The 20,784-nt window shown below is 40.7% G+C and overlaps 1 protein-coding gene across 4 annotated transcripts in view; it reads right to left on the reverse strand.

The window, feature by feature from the left end:
- Positions 1-20,784, reverse strand: part of LOC143358319 (uncharacterized) — a 418,334-nt gene that overhangs the window by 98,488 nt on the left and 299,062 nt on the right. For all 4 annotated transcript variants that reach the window (XM_076795371.1, XM_076795370.1, XM_076795373.1 and 1 more), the window contains one exon: positions 11,509-11,592. In XM_076795371.1, coding sequence (XP_076651486.1) covers positions 11,509-11,592 — 84 coding nt within the window. The remainder of the gene's footprint in view (positions 1-11,508; positions 11,593-20,784) is intronic.

A 20,784-nucleotide genomic window follows, 5' to 3' on the forward strand; every position in this document is an offset into this window, starting at 1 on the left:
TTTCTGCGAACTTCTTCTAAGTCGAATTAATAATCTAATGGATATTCATATTCATCAATTTGTCTGCCTATCAATATTTGGAGGAATGAAAATAAAACGTCACAAATTCGAACTCACCCGAACAGAATAGAATTCATATTTTTAGTGCGAATTTAAGTGGTGCTCATAAGTAATTGCAGGAAACTAGAGCAAAATAAACATTTCCTGATAGTTCTAATCAATCGAAAATAGTATGAAAAGTAAAATTCTTTTGAGGTCCTTTTTACCATCGCGTGTTTCTTCTATTTCCGATACAAGTGTATAAAATCCGCAGTCTTTTGGTGTGTGGCCATTAACGCGGAAGATTTGATTCTGTCAGCGAAAGAAGTTCAGTCATTAACAGGGGAAAAAATCGCGTTTTCTGGACGAACCGAAGTAAGTCTTAATGGACTCGTAAATCCATCCCTTTCGCGGAACAATAAAAAGGGAACGGCGAACTTATGTTCGCTCTAGAACAAGCAACTTCGCGGTTTAGGGTAAAAGTTTTCCATTGTAGACCTGTATAATTTCGACTTTATCGGAAGTGGCGAACTCCGAGCGGAATCAAAACCTAACCCTTTTCCCAGCAACGAGTGCCCCCCCCCGAAATTGTGAATGCAGTGTCAAACTTCGAGCTTAACCGCACGCATAATCGAGGTACGCGACGGGGTAACGTGCTCGTAAATAGTTGATGTCCTCGTTGATCTATCAAGGATCCCCCGGCAGACAGAAAGGAAACGAAAGAGTTGATCGCTGGATCGCCATGTTTGCGACAGCTCGTATTCTGATGCCTCGTAATTGCACCGAGGAACTTTATCTGGAATGTTATCCGTATAGTAATGTCCAGATTCATGCGAACGGGATGCGCACGATATCTGTGAAAGGTTTATTACCGTTACCGTGGGATGTATACCCCGAAGGGCTCGCCAGAAAAGTGTAACACGACACGAGATTAGATACAGCGATCGCATAATCAATAACAAACTTCTTTGCTTTTAATTATTATTTCACGAAAGTTTTACCCGCGTATTTCTGACAGTTTTCTGATTAAATTGATACCCAACAAGATACACTTTGGATTCCATTGACTTGTTTAATTCGCGACACAGCAGAACCTCGATTATCCGAACTGACGGTGGAATTTAAATTGAACACGGTCATCTGATTAAATCTTTCCATATCTACCGATTTATACTTTAAATGGTGATGTATCTGGTTCGCTTGATCCGTATTCGAATAATAAATAATTCGGATGATCGAAGTTCTAGTCTAAAGAACTTCGAAATTTAAGCTTAACGCGTAAATTTACGAAGTAAATTTGCACGAACTTTCATAGCCGAGTAATTGTGCCAAATAAAATATGTTTGGGCCCATGAAAGCCGGCAACGTTAAATGGTAAATGACTGGAAGAAATTTTCCGTCTCGGAAAGCATGAGAACGAAGCGCAAATTAATTTTATCTGTTTGCATCGAAACTTTATGAAATGAATATTGAAATACGGAATTGCTAAATTTGAATATTTTTATTTCATTATCAACCTGTTCGTCGACCAAGTTATTGGTTCCATCGGCTTATCGCATGTTATTTTTCAGTGGCCGCCAAACATTTTCGGCCAATCTGAAATTATAATGTTCCGTCGTCAATCCATTTTTCGTTTAGAATATTAACGCGTAAATCCATTCTACGCAAAAATTCGATCGTAGCATTTTTAAGTTAGAAAACACACAGTGTAATTTTGCAACAGAGACTTCTACTTTCGCGAACTGTGTTTCAAACTGCTTCAATTTTTCCGGCCCAAAATCGCAAACGCATGTCTCGTGTTCGTAAGACGGAAATGAGCATAAATTGCTTGAAATGAACATAAATTCGTGTTACGACCAAATAAACGAATAATTATACGTGGGAGAATTGTCACGAATACGATCGTATTACAATTACTTTCACTATAACATTCGGCAAATTGAACCAGATTTCCTTTTTCCTTTTTTGCCGCGCGTGTTCAATTTCCGCTTGTATAGAAAATACACACACACACACGCGCGCGCGCGCAGAAACATCGATTCTGGTCACGGAATTTCCAATCTTCCGGGAAAAACGGTAATTGGCTATGACGCGAGGAGTTGGATCGGCAGTACGAATTGATTGACAGGCTAATGATATTCTTGTGTTGCCGAAAAATTAGTTTCGCGCTTCGGAATTTCATCCTCGCGGAATAGAATAGTCCTACTATCAAGCGCGCGACTGTGAAAAATCGAATCTATCAAAATTTATCGTCTTCGTATGTGTATACGCAATTTCTTGTTCTATTTCTGGCTACTGTATTGTCCGCATTTTTTATTCCCCTCGATTAATATTAATTTTTTCTCGCGGAGCGAATAATTAAATTAACGAACGCATTTATTACTTTCGCTCTTGTTGCACACGCTCATCTCAAATTCGCTCGGTAAAGATCTATAGTGTTCCCTGCTTATTACCGCACCGCTCGGGACTGACAACGTAATCACGGAGAGTAGTGGACATAATTCTGCGATCACTCCATTGGTCGGCGGTTCGCGTTCATTTTGTGCCCTCTACTATAATCGTTGCTGCGCCCAGACTAAGCAGATTTAATGCGAACAATGCTAATGAATATTTCCGTGGCGAAGCAGTGATAGAAAATTTATCTTTATACAGTCAAAGTTAGTGTTCCTTGTGAAATGGCATCAAAGATCAGCAAATTTCACTAAACGTACTGTAAATGCATGGTCAAATAAAATTCTTATTATCAAATGTTTACATTCAGTATAAAATGTATAACTTCCTGATTGGTCCAAGAAATGCAATTTAAATACCCATTGAAGAGACTTAAAAGAGAATATACACGTTGTTAGCATTACTATGCAATGGACGACGTGCATAAAAGAAATATTTTAATGATACAATGGAATACAACTCTATAGCATGAAATAATTTTTAAATATCTCGTTTCTCATTACACCACTACACTTGTTACTCACTTGTTACTGAATATCACAACGTATTAAAAAATAAAATAAAATACATAACAAAAAGATACAAAGTACAACAGAATTCTGTTGTCATATGAAACGAATTCACGTTACGTAATTGACAATTAGCTGCAGCTTTTAAAAAGATACAGTATTATGTTATCGATAACGAATACAATGTAGCAAATACAATAGGTGCATTTATTGGAAGAGACATTGAAACCATGAAGTTCATGACCTAAATTATTGTCGTAATGAAAAATATAGTGTCAACGTTACAAATCGTGATAGCACGAGAACGAGAGAATTTGTTCCACTAAAAATTGAATAATAATTATAAAGTTTCGAATTAGATATTTCTCGTGATCCTGGACCAATTTCGAAATCGTCGAATTAGACGAAGGTGCGAAAGATTCTTGCGGTCACTGAATGCAATTTTGGCCGTGTATCCTCTCTCTAATTATGGAACACTGACTTTACAGGAGCTCCGATGATCATCGGTACCCGCGGCACAATTGGTTAACCCGTTGCCTATAATTAAGCTAACATCATATGCTATGCACACTTATTCAAGGAACAGAGTTCGGTTAGCCATCAGTCCAAAGTTTCGAACACTGTGATATGCTCCACCGATTTTGTCTCGCCGACTAGAACTATAGCACAGTGTCCTACTATTATGTAATTTATATTATTTAACGTTCTCAGTGCTCGACGATATCGATAAAATATTCACAATGTTACAATTCTTTACAATTGAATTATTATAAAGCCTTCGTTAAATACTATATATTTCATTTAACGTTCTTTGATAAGTTTTAATTTTTAGTATCGGATAATTATGACTACTATGTAATTACTCGTTTCGAAGCACGTCGTTTTACTTTGTAAAGTTTGTAAAGCACCTAAGAAATCGGAACAAATAAAAATGATTATTATTCCCTGGTGCAATATCCAAAGCTTCAACACTGACAAATGCATTCTGATGCGAATACCGAGATCTTATGATTAATACTCCCTTTTACCTTTAATGCAACGCATCTGCATGCTAATCCAACAGATTTATTACTTGGAGTTTCACTACCGTCCGTATAAATTGCATAAGTGATTGGACAGAATTTTACTGAGCACATACTTAAATGAATTGCTTTACCTAGACTGATGACGAATCTCATATCGAATGAAATTAAAGTCATAATATTGCATATCGTACCATTTTCAATAGATTATCTTAAATACCTCTATGACGCTTACGTTTATCCTCTTTTACAATTTATGATAACTTTGTATTGTGTACGGTTCTCTGTTAGAGGAAGTACTACGGCGTTCGATCACACTTTCAAATTAGGTTTAGTTTAATTAGATATTATTTCGTTGTAGCTTTTTCATTGTCCAATCGATTACGTGTATTGTTTTGAAATTGCAATTCCATTACGTTGTAAATTCTTCGTCTTCTGTAGCAAGTATACTTGCACCTTTATATGCAAACGACATTATTAGTATCATTAGATCGACTTATTTCACGAATGGGTCGTGCATTGGCCACGATTTACGATATCATTTAACGGGAAACAGGACGGTGCATAAATAACGAAGCGAATAGCAAATTTCATGGTAAAACGTTCGCTCTCATTGCGGCGTGGAAACTTTCTAAAGATAGGATACGGCTCGCGTGATGAATGTCCCGTGCGTACAGTGACGTAATCAGTGACAGATGTTCTACAAATATCACTTTAGAAAACGCTATTATTTGTTTTCTTTTTTATTTTTTATTTTTTTATTTTAGAGTAAACCCGGGAAGAGTGACTGCGAACGTCACGCGAGTGTTGCTTGTTTGCGTTGAACAACGGCGGCGGGACGACAGCGAATTTTCGAGAAGCGAAAGGCAAACTCCGATTAGTAAACTTTGTACGGTAAACGGTGCGTTTAATGCGACGAGAAAACTAAGGGAATGATAACAGTCGCGGCGGAAATTGCGAAGAAAAAATATTTTGCAAATCCAACGGGTTCAAGTTCGCGTAATAGCGAGTACACTGTTCGCTCGATTGTATGTCCAAAACATGGGTTTGTGGCCGGGGACATATATCGGCCAGGAGAATACTATACTTTGACCCACGCCGATCGTAGAAAAAGACAGCGAATTTGGGCATTTGGCATTTGGGACATATATGGAGTACACATTGTAGTTGAACCAAGATTTGAGTATACATTGCAATACAGTGGCACTCGATTGAAATGTCAGTCAATAATTAATCAATAATTTTGATTTAAGTAGGGATTAAAGTGGTGAGCGTCAGTGTTCGCGACGGCAGCGAACGTGTTGTTCGTGGGAACTGCGTCGCGCCATTTTCTAAGCGATCCGCTTTTAATCTCATGCGCTGTTGAAAATCTTTCTTTTCAATTTCCGAAAGTGACATAGCAAGCAGGGCCGCCGGAATCAAGTTTAACTCCTGCGATTTCTCGATTATCGCCTCTCACGGCGCAAAACGTCGCGCATTTAGCGCCCGTTTCAGACGGGAGAACGAGGGAATGTTCGCAAGCATGAGATCACTTGAATACGCCGCTGGTGAGACGATCTCGTGTCAAAAATTCCTCCATAATTGCAGCGTACTTTGCCTAACGCGAACAACTTCCTATCTTCATTCAAATTACCCGTCATTCGACCGAATGAAGAAAAATTACCAGCGTTCATTTTCACCCTGAGTTGGTACCGTTGGGTCCCCGGCGACCCGTAACAATTTGCTGCACTTTCTTTTGGCATAAAATGCTACGTTCAAATATTAATTTTGCTGCGAATTCGGAGCGTCAATTAAATTGCTATTGGATCACGCGATGAATTCTCGATATATGTCAACAACCCGGGTCTTGCCAGCGTCATGACCCTCAGTTGGTACCGTCGGGTCCCCGGCGACCCGTAACAATTTGCTGTACTTTCTTTTGGCATAAAATGTAGCTCAATATGCTACGTTCAAATATTAATTTTTTTACGAATTCGGAGCGTCAATTAAATTGCTATTGGATCGCACGGTGAATTCTCGATATATGTCAACAACCCGGGTCTTGCCAGCGTCATATATCGTCCGAAAAATTACCAGCGTTCGTTTTGACCCTCAGTTGGTACCGTTGGGTCCCCGGCGACCCGTAACAATTTGCTGCACTTTCTTTTGGCACAAAATGTAGCTTAATATGCTACGTTCAAATATTAATTTTGTTACGAATTCGGAGCGTCAATTAAATTGCTATTGGATCGCACGGTGAATTCTCGATATATGTCAACAACCCGGGTCTTGCCAGCGTCATATATCGTCCGAAAAATTACCAGCGTTCGTTTTGACCCTCAGTTGGTACCGTTGGGTCCCCGGCGACCCGTAACAATTTGCTGCACTTTCTTTTGGCACAAAATGTAGCTTAATATGCTACGTTCAAATATTAATTTTGTTACGAATTCTGAGCGTCAATTAAATTGCTATTGGATCGCACGGTGAATTCTCGATATATGTCAACAACCCGGGTCTTGCCAGCGTCATATATCGTCCAGGAGTCCCTCACACTCCTCGGCGTATACCCCGCGGCGGTGGGGATAATTCCGCGACGTTTATCATCCAGGCCTTGGCGACATATATAGGGAAATCACTGTATTTGTTAACATGTCGTCACGCCAACGGAGGATTAAAATACAGAAGCTACATAGACATTTAATTCGTCCCTTAATGATTCGAACGAGCTGGAAATGTTATTTAAAGAAAATCTGCAGCCTGCTCATCACGGAACACGTTGTCACACTTTTAAAAATAAATTGAATAACAACGAATGTAGCATTTTAGAATAATACAATTTTATTGTAGCAGAAATAAACAAAGTATAATTCGTTTGGTGTTCTGTGTAGTACAGTCCAGCTTTCCCAAAAAAAAAACTCAGCGGTCAGTACATAGTTGTGCGTTGCTTTGTTTGTCCGGCCTGGTAACGAAGCATAAATTAAAAAGATGTAGTTAGTACCGCCTTAGTTGATTAGAGGAGGATAAAAGTTAGCTGAACGTGACTTGGATAGTTATTAGACGAAAGAATTGAAGGGTTACATACGTACGCCCAGAAAAACGAAAAATTCTGCTGATGCTTCTCAAATGTAATGGTAAATGAATTTTAGTTTTGCCTTATTTTAACGCCAACGATTTGCATTCCTTATTAAATGCTACTCGTTCGAAACGGTGTATTGAGTGGTAACTTTCCGCCTGGACTGTGTATCTCGAACAAATTACCCCTGAATTCATGTATTTCAATATACGCTAGAACGAACAGATGCTCTAACGAACGAGCTTCTAGAACCAATTAGTCCGCTCTAGCATACCCCGCCGTATAAATTAGACCGTGTTTACGTGTATCACGGGTCAAATCACCGCAGATCATTTTTCCGCGTTTATAACTACGTTACCACCACTCATAATTAAGAAATCATCTGATTAACCCGCTGAAACTGTTCGTAACACTAAACAGAATTTTTAGAATCTTCTACTTATTTTAGATTTTAATCACTTTTAACTGTTCCAATAAACGTGTACACTAAATCAGACAGTTTTCACGCATCGTCTCATGCTCTTCGTTTCCGTTCTATGAAACAGCAAAAACAAAATCGTAGATTAGGTTCTGAAGGTTCGATGTAAAGGGGGAACGGCAAATTGAGCCCTCAAAAAATTTTTTAACGACTTTACAGATTTTTGAAGTTGTGTCATTTTCGAGACAAAACGTGTATTCAATTTTCTACCCCCAAAATGAGGGTGTGAAAGTACAGGCTTGAAAATCAGGCCACATTTATTATTGCACTTTATTTTTACGAAATGATCACAGTTTAAACATCGACAATTTTTCGTGAATCGAACATTTAGTTTCGAAACAATTTTTGTAAGCGTCATTTTGATCGCTAAGCGTCGACGGGCTCCCACGTCGGATCTAGGGACCCAATTACTGCGGGGGTATCAATTATTGTGCCTATTAAAAATATTTAATATCTTTAAAAATAATTGATACTCAGACAGTAAGAATCATATCCTTGCAGCGACCACAGTTCCGACCATTATTATCTGTTAATCATTATCGTCTGTTAATCGATCGGTTCCGAATAAGCGGTTATGACTTTTCCGGATATGTTGCAGTTACGTTATTAGTCAATACGGTGGTATTACGGTCGAATCGACGTGGTTCATTTGCCTCATAAAGGGAGAAACTAGCGGCTGACAGGCAGTTATATACCGCAAATTGGCCCGCGTTCAAGTTGGGACCGAAACAATATGCCGGAAACACGCACGCGAGATCATCCAACGACACGATGAACATCCCCGCACGTTTCGCCGTTGATCCTACGCAGAATCGAAAAGCAGGACAGGACAGGACAGTTTCTCTCGATTCAGCAAATCTTTTTCCCCTATATTCGCAATTTCATGACGATCACCCGTTTCCGGATCAGACCAATTTCTCCTTTCCTTCTCCATTTATCAACTCTTCCCCTCTGTTCCGTCGGTATCGCTTTCCCGCACACGGGAAATCTGATTTTTTTTTCTTTTTTTTCAGTAGAAATACAGCTATTTATCGTCGAATTTTGCATGGTTTTGCGCGGCCCTGAAACCTATGCATCCTAAAGAGGTGTTTTGCGGGATTTCTCTATCGCGAGGAATAGTCTCCACGCCAGAACGATTTTCTTAAGACGAAAACGAAAATTCAGAAATGTAGAATTTGGCCGAATTTAGCGTATTTGTTTATCAATGCATACATGGTGAAACGATGAAGCATCATCGAATGAATAGACTGTTCATTTTCGTTGCAATATTGGGCTAAAATTCCAACATGACAAAAAAACTGAATATTTTCTCCAACCTACCACAGAAAGTACAATAATTGCACAATTAACCGACATAATTGGCAAATTCATGAGGAAATGCATATACACATTCTTCAAGTATTTTTTATCCAGTATGCAGAAACATTTCAATTTCTTATAAGCTATTTTTAAACACGAATGTTGACCAAAGTTCACTGTATTAGCTAAAAACATTTTTAATAAGTCTTTATCTTTGCTAAAAACTTCTTTAATATTCCTAAAATATCATGAGCATTTTTGTACATTTTCGGACAATCGCTGGAAGTAGGTTATAGTTCTTTTAGTCGGTACGTGGCTAGCGCATTAGGGGTTGAGCATAATTAGGTCAGAAGGGTGTTTCCTTTTAAATCTTCGAGGGAGATTTGCATAACAGTTTCGAACAAGATGGCGTACGTCGTTTTTTGTTCTGCATTAGCGTGTTACATCTCTTACCATCATCTTTACATCGTCATTTGTGGAAAAAAAAACAAAAGGTTTGATGGTTGTTTCATAAATTAAGAATTCTCTTACTAGCTGTGCTAACAAAACTTTTCGAAGTCTAAGGCCTTGAATGAAAATGATTATCTTCTTGTAGTCGATTACTAATGAGTCGAAATTTTTCTTTGAATGTCTTCACAGTTCTGTGCTTCGCCTATTAATTTTTGCCATAAATGCTCAAAACCCGCAGTCCACCGATTAGTGTGTCGCTACTTTGCCCGATTGCTATCCCTCCGATTTCCACTTCAAACGGTGTCACGTGCGATACTTCATAACCATTATCACAGAGTTCGAACCTGTCTTTTGTTAGCGAAAGAGATACTCGCGGGACATAATACTCTTAGAGTTCCGTGTTCGAGGTTACTCTGTTCCATGGTTCGTGTGTGTTAGAAACGTGTTCCGTGTTTCTCGAGCCAGTTTCGAATTTCGATCAGGCACAAACTTTCTGGTCTGGGTCTATGGAAAGAAAACGTTTAGGAAAATTCGAGTGCATCAACGACTGTTTTTATTCCTTTTCCGCGACGCTGGTGATAATTCGACTGAAATGCACCGGCGTGGAAATTAAATATTTTCCTCTCACTTCATCGGACCGGTCCTCATTATTCCCCGAAACCATTAAAATATGCTAATCGTGAAATTAATATTTAACGAGAAAATTTCCAAGTAAAATTTCAGATCGGAATGCATACAATTATGATAAATTCGCTCGTTAATTTTTCCGCGGGAGAAAAGTGTCAGAAAAAAAGACGTTCCCGGCGAGAGTGTAGAACCAAAAATCAAATCCGTGATATTTGGAGTCGCGTCGCAACAGAATTCTCGCTAGCTAATTGGCTCAGCGCTGGCGAATTGTTGCCGCGCGACAGAAACGGCGAGATTCGCCGGAATGTTTACCGTTTCTTTCGGACGAATTTTCACGAATCAGCAAAAGGTCTCGCCCGTTAATTAAACCCGCCGACGAAAATACAATTATCTACGCAACAATCGTGGAAATTAATTAAGAACCGTTTCGCCGATGGAACGGTACTCCTGTCAAAATTTTCAAGTCCTTTAATGTTAATTAACATAATTGGACCGCCGGCCACTTTCGTAACGGGGCGCGTCTTCCTTTATTGCAAATCAGCTCGCGGCGTAAATTGGATCGACTTGCTCGCGATACAAACGCGGACACGAGCTTTCGTTAATTTCCAATTAAACGCGATCTTATCTCTGGCGCTCCGATAGAATCGGCCGATGTCTGAAACAACCGAAGGAAAACAAACTATTTGCAGGTCCGGGAGATTACAAGCGTCCCCTGCCGTAATCAATATCCTGAGTTTATTGTCGTTGATACGATAAAAGGCAAGAAACACGTTCTGTAGAATATTTTTTCATGCGGTGGTACTATATGCAAAATGCTGATCAGATGGCCGAAAATGGTTATTTATTAAATCGATGCATTATATTAGCATTCATTTGTGTTGTCTTTCATTGAAGAGAGCTCTTCGAATCGTTTAAAAATAAACGTTCGAATATTTTTGCGACCCACGTGTCGTTGAATAATTACTAATTTTACTAACACGATTTTAAGATTTTTCTGAGCTGTTAACCCTTAGCACTCGAATGGCGACTGTAAGGCGCCACTAAAAATTGCTGTATCATTATTCAAAATATTTTTTACAGTATTAAATTTGTTTGTATTTAATAAATTACTAAACATTTCAGTACTGTACGAGTAAATTGCACGTATGTAGAGCATGAACAAATATATATATATAGAAGGGAAATATTCTAGGTCGAAAGAAATGTTTCGTTCTAGAGTTAAAATGGCTTCGAGTGCAAAGGGTTAATACTACTATTTAATGTGAACGTCGTATTTTTTCGATCCACAGCGTATAAACTGTTATTAAATTAATGTCTTATACGATGTAATAGAGAAGCAGTCATACGTATACAGACAGGAGATTAATGTATAATTTTCGGTCGGATCGAGCCAGAAACAATGCACGAGAGTCAAGGCAGTAACGAAATAGCGCGCGATTCGTTTCGAAAGAGGTTCACGGAAACGATTATAATATTTCTGTATTTTCTATCTAGCGTTTCGCGCAGAATCCCTTCGAGATTCGATAAAACGACGTAAAGGACTGTTTGGAAGCACGATACAACATTCTGAGCTCGTCTTACCCTTTCCCAACACAGCCGAAGAAATCCTTTCATCCCTGTTGCCTCGGTTCGACTAGCTGTGTTTATTCTGCAGGATGCAGGCACCTGAAACAAAAATGGAGAACAACGTGAACCTCCGAATAAGGGCGTAGGACACGAGAAAAGAAAAGAACAAAAGAACCAACAAAATTCCTATCGTTTACCGGTCTCGCGAGAAACGACGAACAAAAGACCGTCGTATTCGAATATCATATTTTATTTTGATCCCGGCCTCCTCTAAACCGGAAACAATGAAACAAATCTGCTTATCCCCCGGCATTCCGTATTCCTCCCACTACTCTTATATTCATCGTTCGAGATGCTCTCGCTAAAGAGCAAACGCGATACTAAGCCTTATTTTATTCAAATCATGAGGAAACGTGCGCCGTGACCTTTGTTCCCGAAGGGTTTTCGCAGCCGCCGCCGCCCCCCCCCCCTCTTTTATCCCTGTTTCATCCCCTTGCTCTATTCCCGCTGAATAACTTACGATCGAAGCTGTTCGTACACGCATTACCTACAGTGGACCGAAAAAATGTTCAAACATCGTATTTCCGATTCTCGACAAATCGTCGATATTCTCAACTGAAAGCTTGAAGCTATGGCTTTTGAGGTGTACGTTGCAATTTCTTGGCCGTCGTTAAGGGTTTTTTAAGAGTTTATTGGTGTTTTATATTTGCGTCGTATGATGTTAAATACTGTATTGTAGTAAAGATAGATTTTCAAGTGCGCTGAAGAAAATTGTATCGTAGATACGATCGCCGTGACACTGAAAATGTTGAATTTTATTTAATACGTATATCAGGACGCGAATAAAGGAAATGCAATTCCACTTGGTCGAATTTCATTTGAATACACCAACTCCGCGATCCTAGAATTCGTCCATAAAAATTGTATTTAATAACAAAGTAGAGTGTACCTATCGCAGCAACGAAGACCGTTAGCAAAGCAAACAACGTCAGCGAACGCAATAAACTTTCTTTCCGCCGCGCCGAGCCGCGCCGAGCCGAGCCGAGCCGAGCCGGCGAGCAAGCACGGGGGCGTACATCATTAAAATGAAAAAGCGAGAGGCGAATTTATCCGCCTGTCTGTGCACTATTCCAAAATAATTAACTGCTAATTTTCCGCAGGACTGGTAGTCCCAGTTAGGATTAAATTGCGTTCCGCCGCGGCGCAACCGGCCGCATACTTCCGCGCAATATTTAGCCCAACGTCTAATGACTATTTATACAACGATTAAGGTACAAAGTATTCCGTAACCCCAACCGCTATCGCAACGCTCTCCGACCCGCGGAACTCTGGTGCGGCAACAACGACGATATTCAAATTTCATTCGCCTCGCAGGCCCGTTCCCGCCAGGAAAGCTCCAGAACAAATCCTTTTATCCTCCGCGCTTCCCTCGGCCCTCCGCGTCTAACCGTCCTCGAGGATGTGTTCGCGCAGAAGGAAGCGCTCTGCAATTCCCCGCCGAGAGAACACTTCATCAACCGCCAGGAGGAAACGTATGTACGTTGCGCAACACCGTCGCGGATCCACATCCACATTCACGAACCCCATGTTCCGCTCGCATACGATGCATCGCAGGATGCGACGCGTCGCGACGACCCGCGTCGGTCACGGTCGCCGAGGAACGCTGTTAGAGTCACCCAAGAACCGGACCTCGGACTTTGTCACATCTTTCCCACAAGATTTCGGCCGCTCTCCCCAAACTTTTGGTGCCCCACTCTTAAAGCATTATAAGACGCCAATCCACGCTAGTTTATATGCGAACGATGCGCTTCTTCCTGTTCGTTGGTTCTTGTAACGCCACATGTATTGCGAGTGTGTCTCCTACTTTATGTGAATTAAATATAGTTGACTTAATGAAGCAGAGTTTGTTAAGCTTGGTTTGTAATAATAAACGTTTGTCGGTATTACTTTATTCAATACTCACCAACATCCACTTTTCGGTATGGTGTTTAAGCGCGATTTTAAACTTGACAATTGGACACTATGAGACCACGGTGAATTCTCGTTACGAGTCAGTTGCGCCGGTCTAGTGACTGACTCTTAGACGAGATCCGAGGTTGTCGCCGAGCCTCGCATTTGAAATACACAGGCCACGCTGGAAACCTAACAGTCATGACCGTCTACAAGTCATAAAAGCCTATGACTCTCCCTTTCCCTTTCTCTCTCTCACTGAACCCCAGCAAAAGACACTGTGGATGCAGTAAGACCTTGACACGTATTGTACTGTAACGCAGTTTGAACACCGTCGTTGAAGCTTTTGAAGAGGAGTTTAGAGTCTCATCAACATCTTAAGATTTGTTGTTCGTATGGTTCTTAGCGAGAGTCCTGACAGTCTTCGTTGATTGTCCCTATTTGAGGATTGTACCTCGGCGGCTCGCTAATCGCAGTCGACGCGACGCAAACAAGGGATTTATGAATTCATTCTGGTGTGTCTACGATTTCGGGCCACTATGCGACGCCCGCGTCGGTTAGGGTCCCGGAGCAACGGCTTTGGCGCCCTGCAACCGGCAACGGGTCGATCGGCGCATAAACTACTCGTCATTATTTCATCGAACCCGTTCGCTCAACAGGTACACTCCACCGAAACGATACACCGCTCGAAGTGGAATAGGGCGAGTGCCGGATAAGTCGCGGGAATTAGCGAGTGAAAAAGAAAAGTAGGGACAAAGGATGAAGTGGCGGAAGCGGTGGGATGATGGGAGTGGGACGAGGGAATAGGGTTACTTTATAAGGTGAGCGTGCACTCGGAGGACTCGCCATCTTTTTCCATGGCGAAACAACGGTTAGGCGGCCGGGGGGAAAAGGGTCGAACATCGAAAGCCTTCAGCGAAACTGGCCCCAGGCCAAGGCATTATTTTCGAGAGAACGAAAGTGAGGGCGTACCACCCTGTGACAGACCGAGAGGAGGCGAGCGAGAGAATGGAGCCGGGCGGAAGGCGAAGGAGAGACCTAGGGTTGCTAGCTCAAATGAATATTTAATTTCTGCATATCTCACCCCGGCTAAAGTTCAGCTCGGCGGAGCAGTCGCCTTTCCCAGGGGGGCGAAAGGAAGCTTCGTATCCCTCGTACTTGCCGCAACCCGCCGTGATATAGAGTAAAGTCCTCTCGGAAGTCGTCCAACCCCCTCTCACACCCCCCTCAACCCTCAATTTAGGAACCCGGTGGTCCGGTCTATTTTTCTTTATCGCCTATTTACTTTACATACTTTCTTTCTTCCCTTCTCCCACGCGTATCGGCCGCCCTTAACCTTTTCAATATTTTAACTATCTTTTAGCTGGACTTATCCCCCTTCCAACCCCCCCCCCCGTAATTTCGCCTGCTTTTTTACGCTGCACGCAGTCTTCCTCCCTCTCTTTCTCGCCGAGAGACTACCTACCGTGCTCTTTTCTATTACTCTTTTATAGATACAGTTTCGAGTTTCTTTAATTCTTCATACCTGCCGGCGTGTTCGCGTGCTTCCTCGATTTTTAACCTCCGTTCCCGAGGACTTTCCTTCGTTCCTTTTTTTTTTCTCTTCTTTTTAGTACATAATTTCCCGTGTCCCATATTTCTCTCTTCACCCTCTTACGGTCGGCTATTTCTCCGCTCTTGTCGTCCTTTCCTCTCGCGCCACACACTTTTCCACGCTTTTCTATTTTTTTCCGACCGCCGCGCCGCGCCGCCCCTGCACCCCCCTCGCCACCTATCCGCCCCTGCACTCCTCCAATCCCGTTCCGTTTCACCGTTTCTCTGTTTCTCTGTTTCCGACCTCTCTTTATTTGTCCCACCCTTTTCTCCGGCAACACACAAGTTTCCTTTTTTACCTCATACTTTCCTTGTTCCCATTTGTCTATATAGTTTCCCCCCCCCCCCTCATCTGCCCCGTGACCGACGGTTTTTCCTTTTCGCTTCTCTAATTACACTTTGTTGTTGTCCTATTTCTACGCGCACCCTCCTCTCTCTAGGCATAGCTTTCCGTGTGTTGACTCTACCCCCACTCCCCTCCCCCCAGCCCGCTATCGTATTTTTTCCTCTTCCGTCGATAAAGACCTTTGTTTTATCACTCTTCATAATCTTTCTTTATCCTACGCTCCGCACCGTATCTAGTTCTCCATAAATACTTTTTCATCGACTGCCGTCCTCCATCCCCACTACTCACCCCCTCTTCGCCCACCACCGCGGTTATTTTTTCACTGGCAATTTCCCCTAACTTTTAATTTGTTCGCTTTTCACTTCCCCGGTGTGTTTTCACTTTTGCCGCTCTGCTTCGCATTGTTCTTGCCGCGGTTTCTAATCTTCGCGATTACGGTATCGTTCGTTGCCGGTTTTCTTCTCGAATTTATGCAATTTCCGCTTGCCAATTGCCTCTGTCCTTTCTTTCCTGTATCTGCTTACTTTGCAAATCATGCTTGCCACGTTTAACAAGGTTGATTAGCAGCCGTCAACAAATATTTGTAGGAGTGTACAAGATCCGCTGACTGTTTCTTCGGTGATGATTCCCGCACAGCTTTTTCCTCTGCGTTTCCTTGTGCTACTGCATTTCGTTTCGTGTCTTCATATTCATGCGGACAATTCCTTTCCCAGCTCATCCCCCCCCCTCCCTCTCTCTCTCTCTCTCTCTCTCTCGTCACTTCGAAGCTCCTTCGTTACCGAGCGAACTTTGTCTTTGCCCTGTACTTTGATTTATACAATTCCTCCGCGGCTTCATGCATATTCTCCTTGTCCTTCTTGAATTCGTCGGCTCTTTCTCGTTCTCTTCCGGATGCGCGTTCCTCGTCCAACTCGACCGGACTCCCTGACCCTTTCTCGTTGAGCTCCATTCGACTCGACTGTGTCTCCGAAGGGTGGTGTGGTCGAAGGGCCAATTACAACGTTCCTCGCGGTGGACCGTGCCAATGTCGAAAGCGAAGGAGGGCGCGATTAGGGGACAGAAAGGGGACAGGAAGATGGAGGGACGGGGGCACGAAAGATGCGACGAAGGGATCTGTGTAGGACCGAAAGAGATCCACCGGTAGATCGAACGAGGAAAAGTAGGGTGCGACTGCCAGTCGAGGGTCGGATCGGGGGATGAAAGATCCGGACGAAGGCGCCAGGTATTACTGCTACCTCCGCAGTTCGTAACCCGCCACTTCCAAGGTGCTATTTGTCTTCAGGTTTTTAAAATCATTTCTGAAGTCGCGCACTCCTTCATTTTTCTCCGTGACGACGAAATGCGAGGGAAATGAAAAATGATTAAACTCGAAGAGAAATGAAACGCGCATGTACAGTCAGTCGGTAAAGTCTCCGTACACCCTCTTCAAGAGTATAACTTTTTTTAAAAGGGCACCGCACAACTTGAGATTTTTCCGGGAATTTAGAAAAACTAGGGTGAATATTTATTTTACAACTTTTTTATCCGAGTCTGTGACGAAAATTTTAAAATACTGAATATTTCATGTTGCGTGTAATTGATACAGATCTGGAAAAAGTGTTCTAAAAAATTGTCTATATTGAAAAAGTTGTAAAAAACAATTTCCCGTATTTGCTCCGCAATTTTTCCAAAGTTCCTTTCGCACACCAGCTAGCAAACTAATCCTTCTAGTATCGCAAAAAGTTTCAAGTGGTTTGAACTGATTTTTAAAAAGTTATTCCGTTTTAAAGCGTTTACGGTGACTTTTTTGACCGAATTACAGTTAAAACCGTTCCACGAAAAACTGTTTAAACAGCCTGAGTAGTATACATATTTCACGTGACAGTAAAAGTACAGCGAGTATGGAAAAAATTGTTTAAACATACTGTGCTACCAGGGAAGCATTGACTGCCACGGTCTTTTTAAACAAATTTTTAATCTCCCCATACGGAAGCCTATGGTAGCGCGTCTCTTTTAAAGGTAAAGTCTCGGTGGAATCAACGGAACTTATGGTTTCCTACGTGTGTAACACACCCACGTCGTAAAGAATGCCTGACGCAACCAAAAAGACTATTGCACTTCTTTCGAGGAAGGTACCCTAAGGATCCATAAATTGTCGAAGGTGTAGGCCCACGACACGTCAATTGCCGTTGCCATTGTGGACAATATGGCAGGGACAATTACCGGACACTGCCCGTTGGCGATTGCCAGCCGTACCATAAGTCTAAAGAAGAGGTCAATAGCGAAATTTACGACTTCCTCGAAAACAGCATTGCAACATTTCGACCACGTCCGAAGTACGTGAACCCAACACACTTGAATTTCTACTATAGTGCGCGTCCATTCGCTTGATTCACTGCTTTTACAGTAATACAGGATTACCTGTAAACAGAGTGTTCGGCTACGTGTATGTAGCAGGCTTGTATCGTAAGTTTCGAACCATTCTCATTTTTAAGATACGTCTTTTCACGACACCATTGTGTTCGTATTGCACGTTTTATGTTACGAAAAAGCCGTAAATAATGATACAGAATATATTAATATAGATGGAGTCGTTCAATATCCTTTCGACAATCAATTATTTATGGAAGCTTAAAAATAATGCTGCATACTCGCGCGATTCATCCCATGCTTTATCGCGTGATTTTAAACGCGAAAATAACAAGAAAATCAAGGCTATTGTCTCGGATTTTGCTGAATTTGAAATATGTTTAAGTCCACGTGAAAATAGGGGAGGTTTAAGTCATCATTTCGCCATCTTCGAAATTGTTTAAAAGACGCGAACCATCAAAGTTTGCCATTCTGGTCCATTTTTACGAAAACTACCATCGCAAAACAATTTATATCGCGATTGTCAACACTTGATCTGAAGTATTTTCAATTACATTTCTAAATGTCGATTTAGTAACAAATTTAGAATTATAGGTTAGGAATACAGGTTGAATTTACACTGTATGTAGTTGTAACATCAGTTACATTTTTAAATGTCGATTTAGTAATAAATTTAGAATTATAGGTTAGGAATACAGGTTGAATTTACACTGTATGTAGTTGTAACATCAGTTACATTTTTAAATGTCGATTTAGTAACAAATTTAGAATTATAGGTTAGGAATACAGGTTGAATTTACACTGTATGTAGCTGTAACATCAGTTACATTTTTAAATGTCGATTTAGTAATAAATTTAGAATTATAGGTTAGGAATACAGGTTGAATTTACACTGTATGTAGTTGTAATATCAGTTACATTTTAAAATGTCGATTTAGTAATAAATTTAGAATTATAGGTTAGGAATACAGGTTGAATTTACACTGTATGTAGTTGTAACATCAGTTACATTCTTAAATGTCGATTTAGTAATAAATTTAGAATTATAGGTGAGAAATACAGGTTGAATTTACACTGTATGTAGTTGTAACATCAGTTACATTTTTAAATGTCGATTTAGTAATAAATTTAGAATTGTAGGTGAGCAATAAAGGCTGAATTTACACTGTATAAAGTTGTAATATCAATTACAAGTGTTTCACAGACCGTTCAAATGCTGAGACATTTTGATAAAATTAAATGTTGATTCTAGAACGATATAGTAATTTAAAAGCGAGACCTCCGTCAAGTCATTCTCCATTTTCGTCTTCTTTCGGCTGGTAGAATCATCCCTTAAAATATATACTGCACGTAGTCGAACTTCTTGGTAGAATCGCACTTTCTTAGCACGCTCTTCGACGTGTCAATCGATGGGAAATGACGCTAACTTCCTGTTCACGTTGTCGGTCACTGTCGACAAGCGTCTCGGTCTAAATTGTTCGTGTAGTGGAGACACATACGTTTAGACATTTTATAGTGACATTTAAGTACAGAAAACGATATAAAATAATAAAATTACGCGATATTATTAGGCAGAATAACTTGCACCGTAGAAGTGTCGCTAACATGTTTTTGAAACTTCGATATAAATGTGAAGCGTTTCATGTTGTTGTGTTAAGAGGTAATTAACAATAGTTGGTATATTTTCATAGGTTGCTTCGCTAACTAATTTGCGTTGTTTCTTGTTTATATCTTATATCTGCGATCCGAGTCGACGAGTTCGCAAATATTAAATTATTCCTGTACACATTCAATAATAAATTCATTCTCTACAAGAAGGGAGAACGCGTTGCAAAATGCAAGCAATGAAATATCAGCAAAATATTAATAAAATCCATTTGACGAGCGCCAAAAATTTGCTCCATCGAAAAGAGAGTATATTAAAAATTGTAAAAGCGAAACTGCAATTGCGAATTTTAATTAGTGGACTGCGAAATTGAATCGGTGAAATGCAAAACTGCGAATATATCAAAAAGATTTGAGTGCACCGTTACGCTACTTTCGGCTTATTAAAATTATTAAAAAAAGAACTGTACATTTTCATTTAGTTTCCATTTCTTACAATTGACATAGGATTGTTTCATTTTGCATAAAAATCTGCACGGCCCGCTAATGCGAATGTTGTTTCACCGAAGTGACTAAAATTAATTATATCGACCTAAAGGCCGCGAGAACGGAGAGTTTCTAGGATAATTAGCTCCGAGTTAAGAGAAAATTGGCCATGCAATGCAATTTTACTCGAAATCGGCGAATGATTCCAATCGTATGGTCGGTAGTAGTGTGCGTAGAAGCAATACAGAACCAATATAAGAACAGATTGTACACCGTAATCGGAATCGATATCCCCACCAATTTCGGGTCTTTATAACTGATAGAGAAAATAGCGGCTGTTCGAAATTGGTTCGACAACCATCACACCGATATTATATCAATTTTCCATATCTGTATGCAACACTGTCGAGATTGTCGGTCAAAATATGCGACGTCGGACATATTAATCTCTTTACAGCCATACCACCATCCCCGTCAATTCGCCGTGCTAAATAACAGTATAAGCAGATTGCGCGAACGATCAAACAGACAGAATAAAAGTAACAAAAACTAATGAAGAAAGATTAAAAACCGAAGGTCGGCAAACATTTTTACGGAAACAAACCGCTAACACGTCAAACAATCGTGAAACCATAATTTTTTTTATCAACCTCACAGCAGCATTTACTTTGAACTTTATTTTGTAGAGAATTGTATAACCTTGATTAGTATTTTAGAGTTTGATAATCAAAAATTAAGGGGACGAGCGTCTCCAAAACTCGAGAGCGTTGGAAGGCGAACGTTAAGAAGGAAAAATACTATACTTTAAAATATTCATGCCTCGGTGGAAACTTCCGGTATACGGGTCAAAAGACGACTTTCCTTACCTATTTTTAATCCTTGTAATCCTTAGAGTGTGTTTGCAAAGTGGTTTTGCAAAAATTCTCTGTATTAAGGGAATCAGCCAGGATAAAAGTGCGTTG

This window comes from Halictus rubicundus, chromosome 10 (genome assembly GCF_050948215.1).
Source record: "Halictus rubicundus isolate RS-2024b chromosome 10, iyHalRubi1_principal, whole genome shotgun sequence".
Taxonomy (NCBI): Eukaryota; Metazoa; Arthropoda; class Insecta; order Hymenoptera; family Halictidae; genus Halictus; species Halictus rubicundus.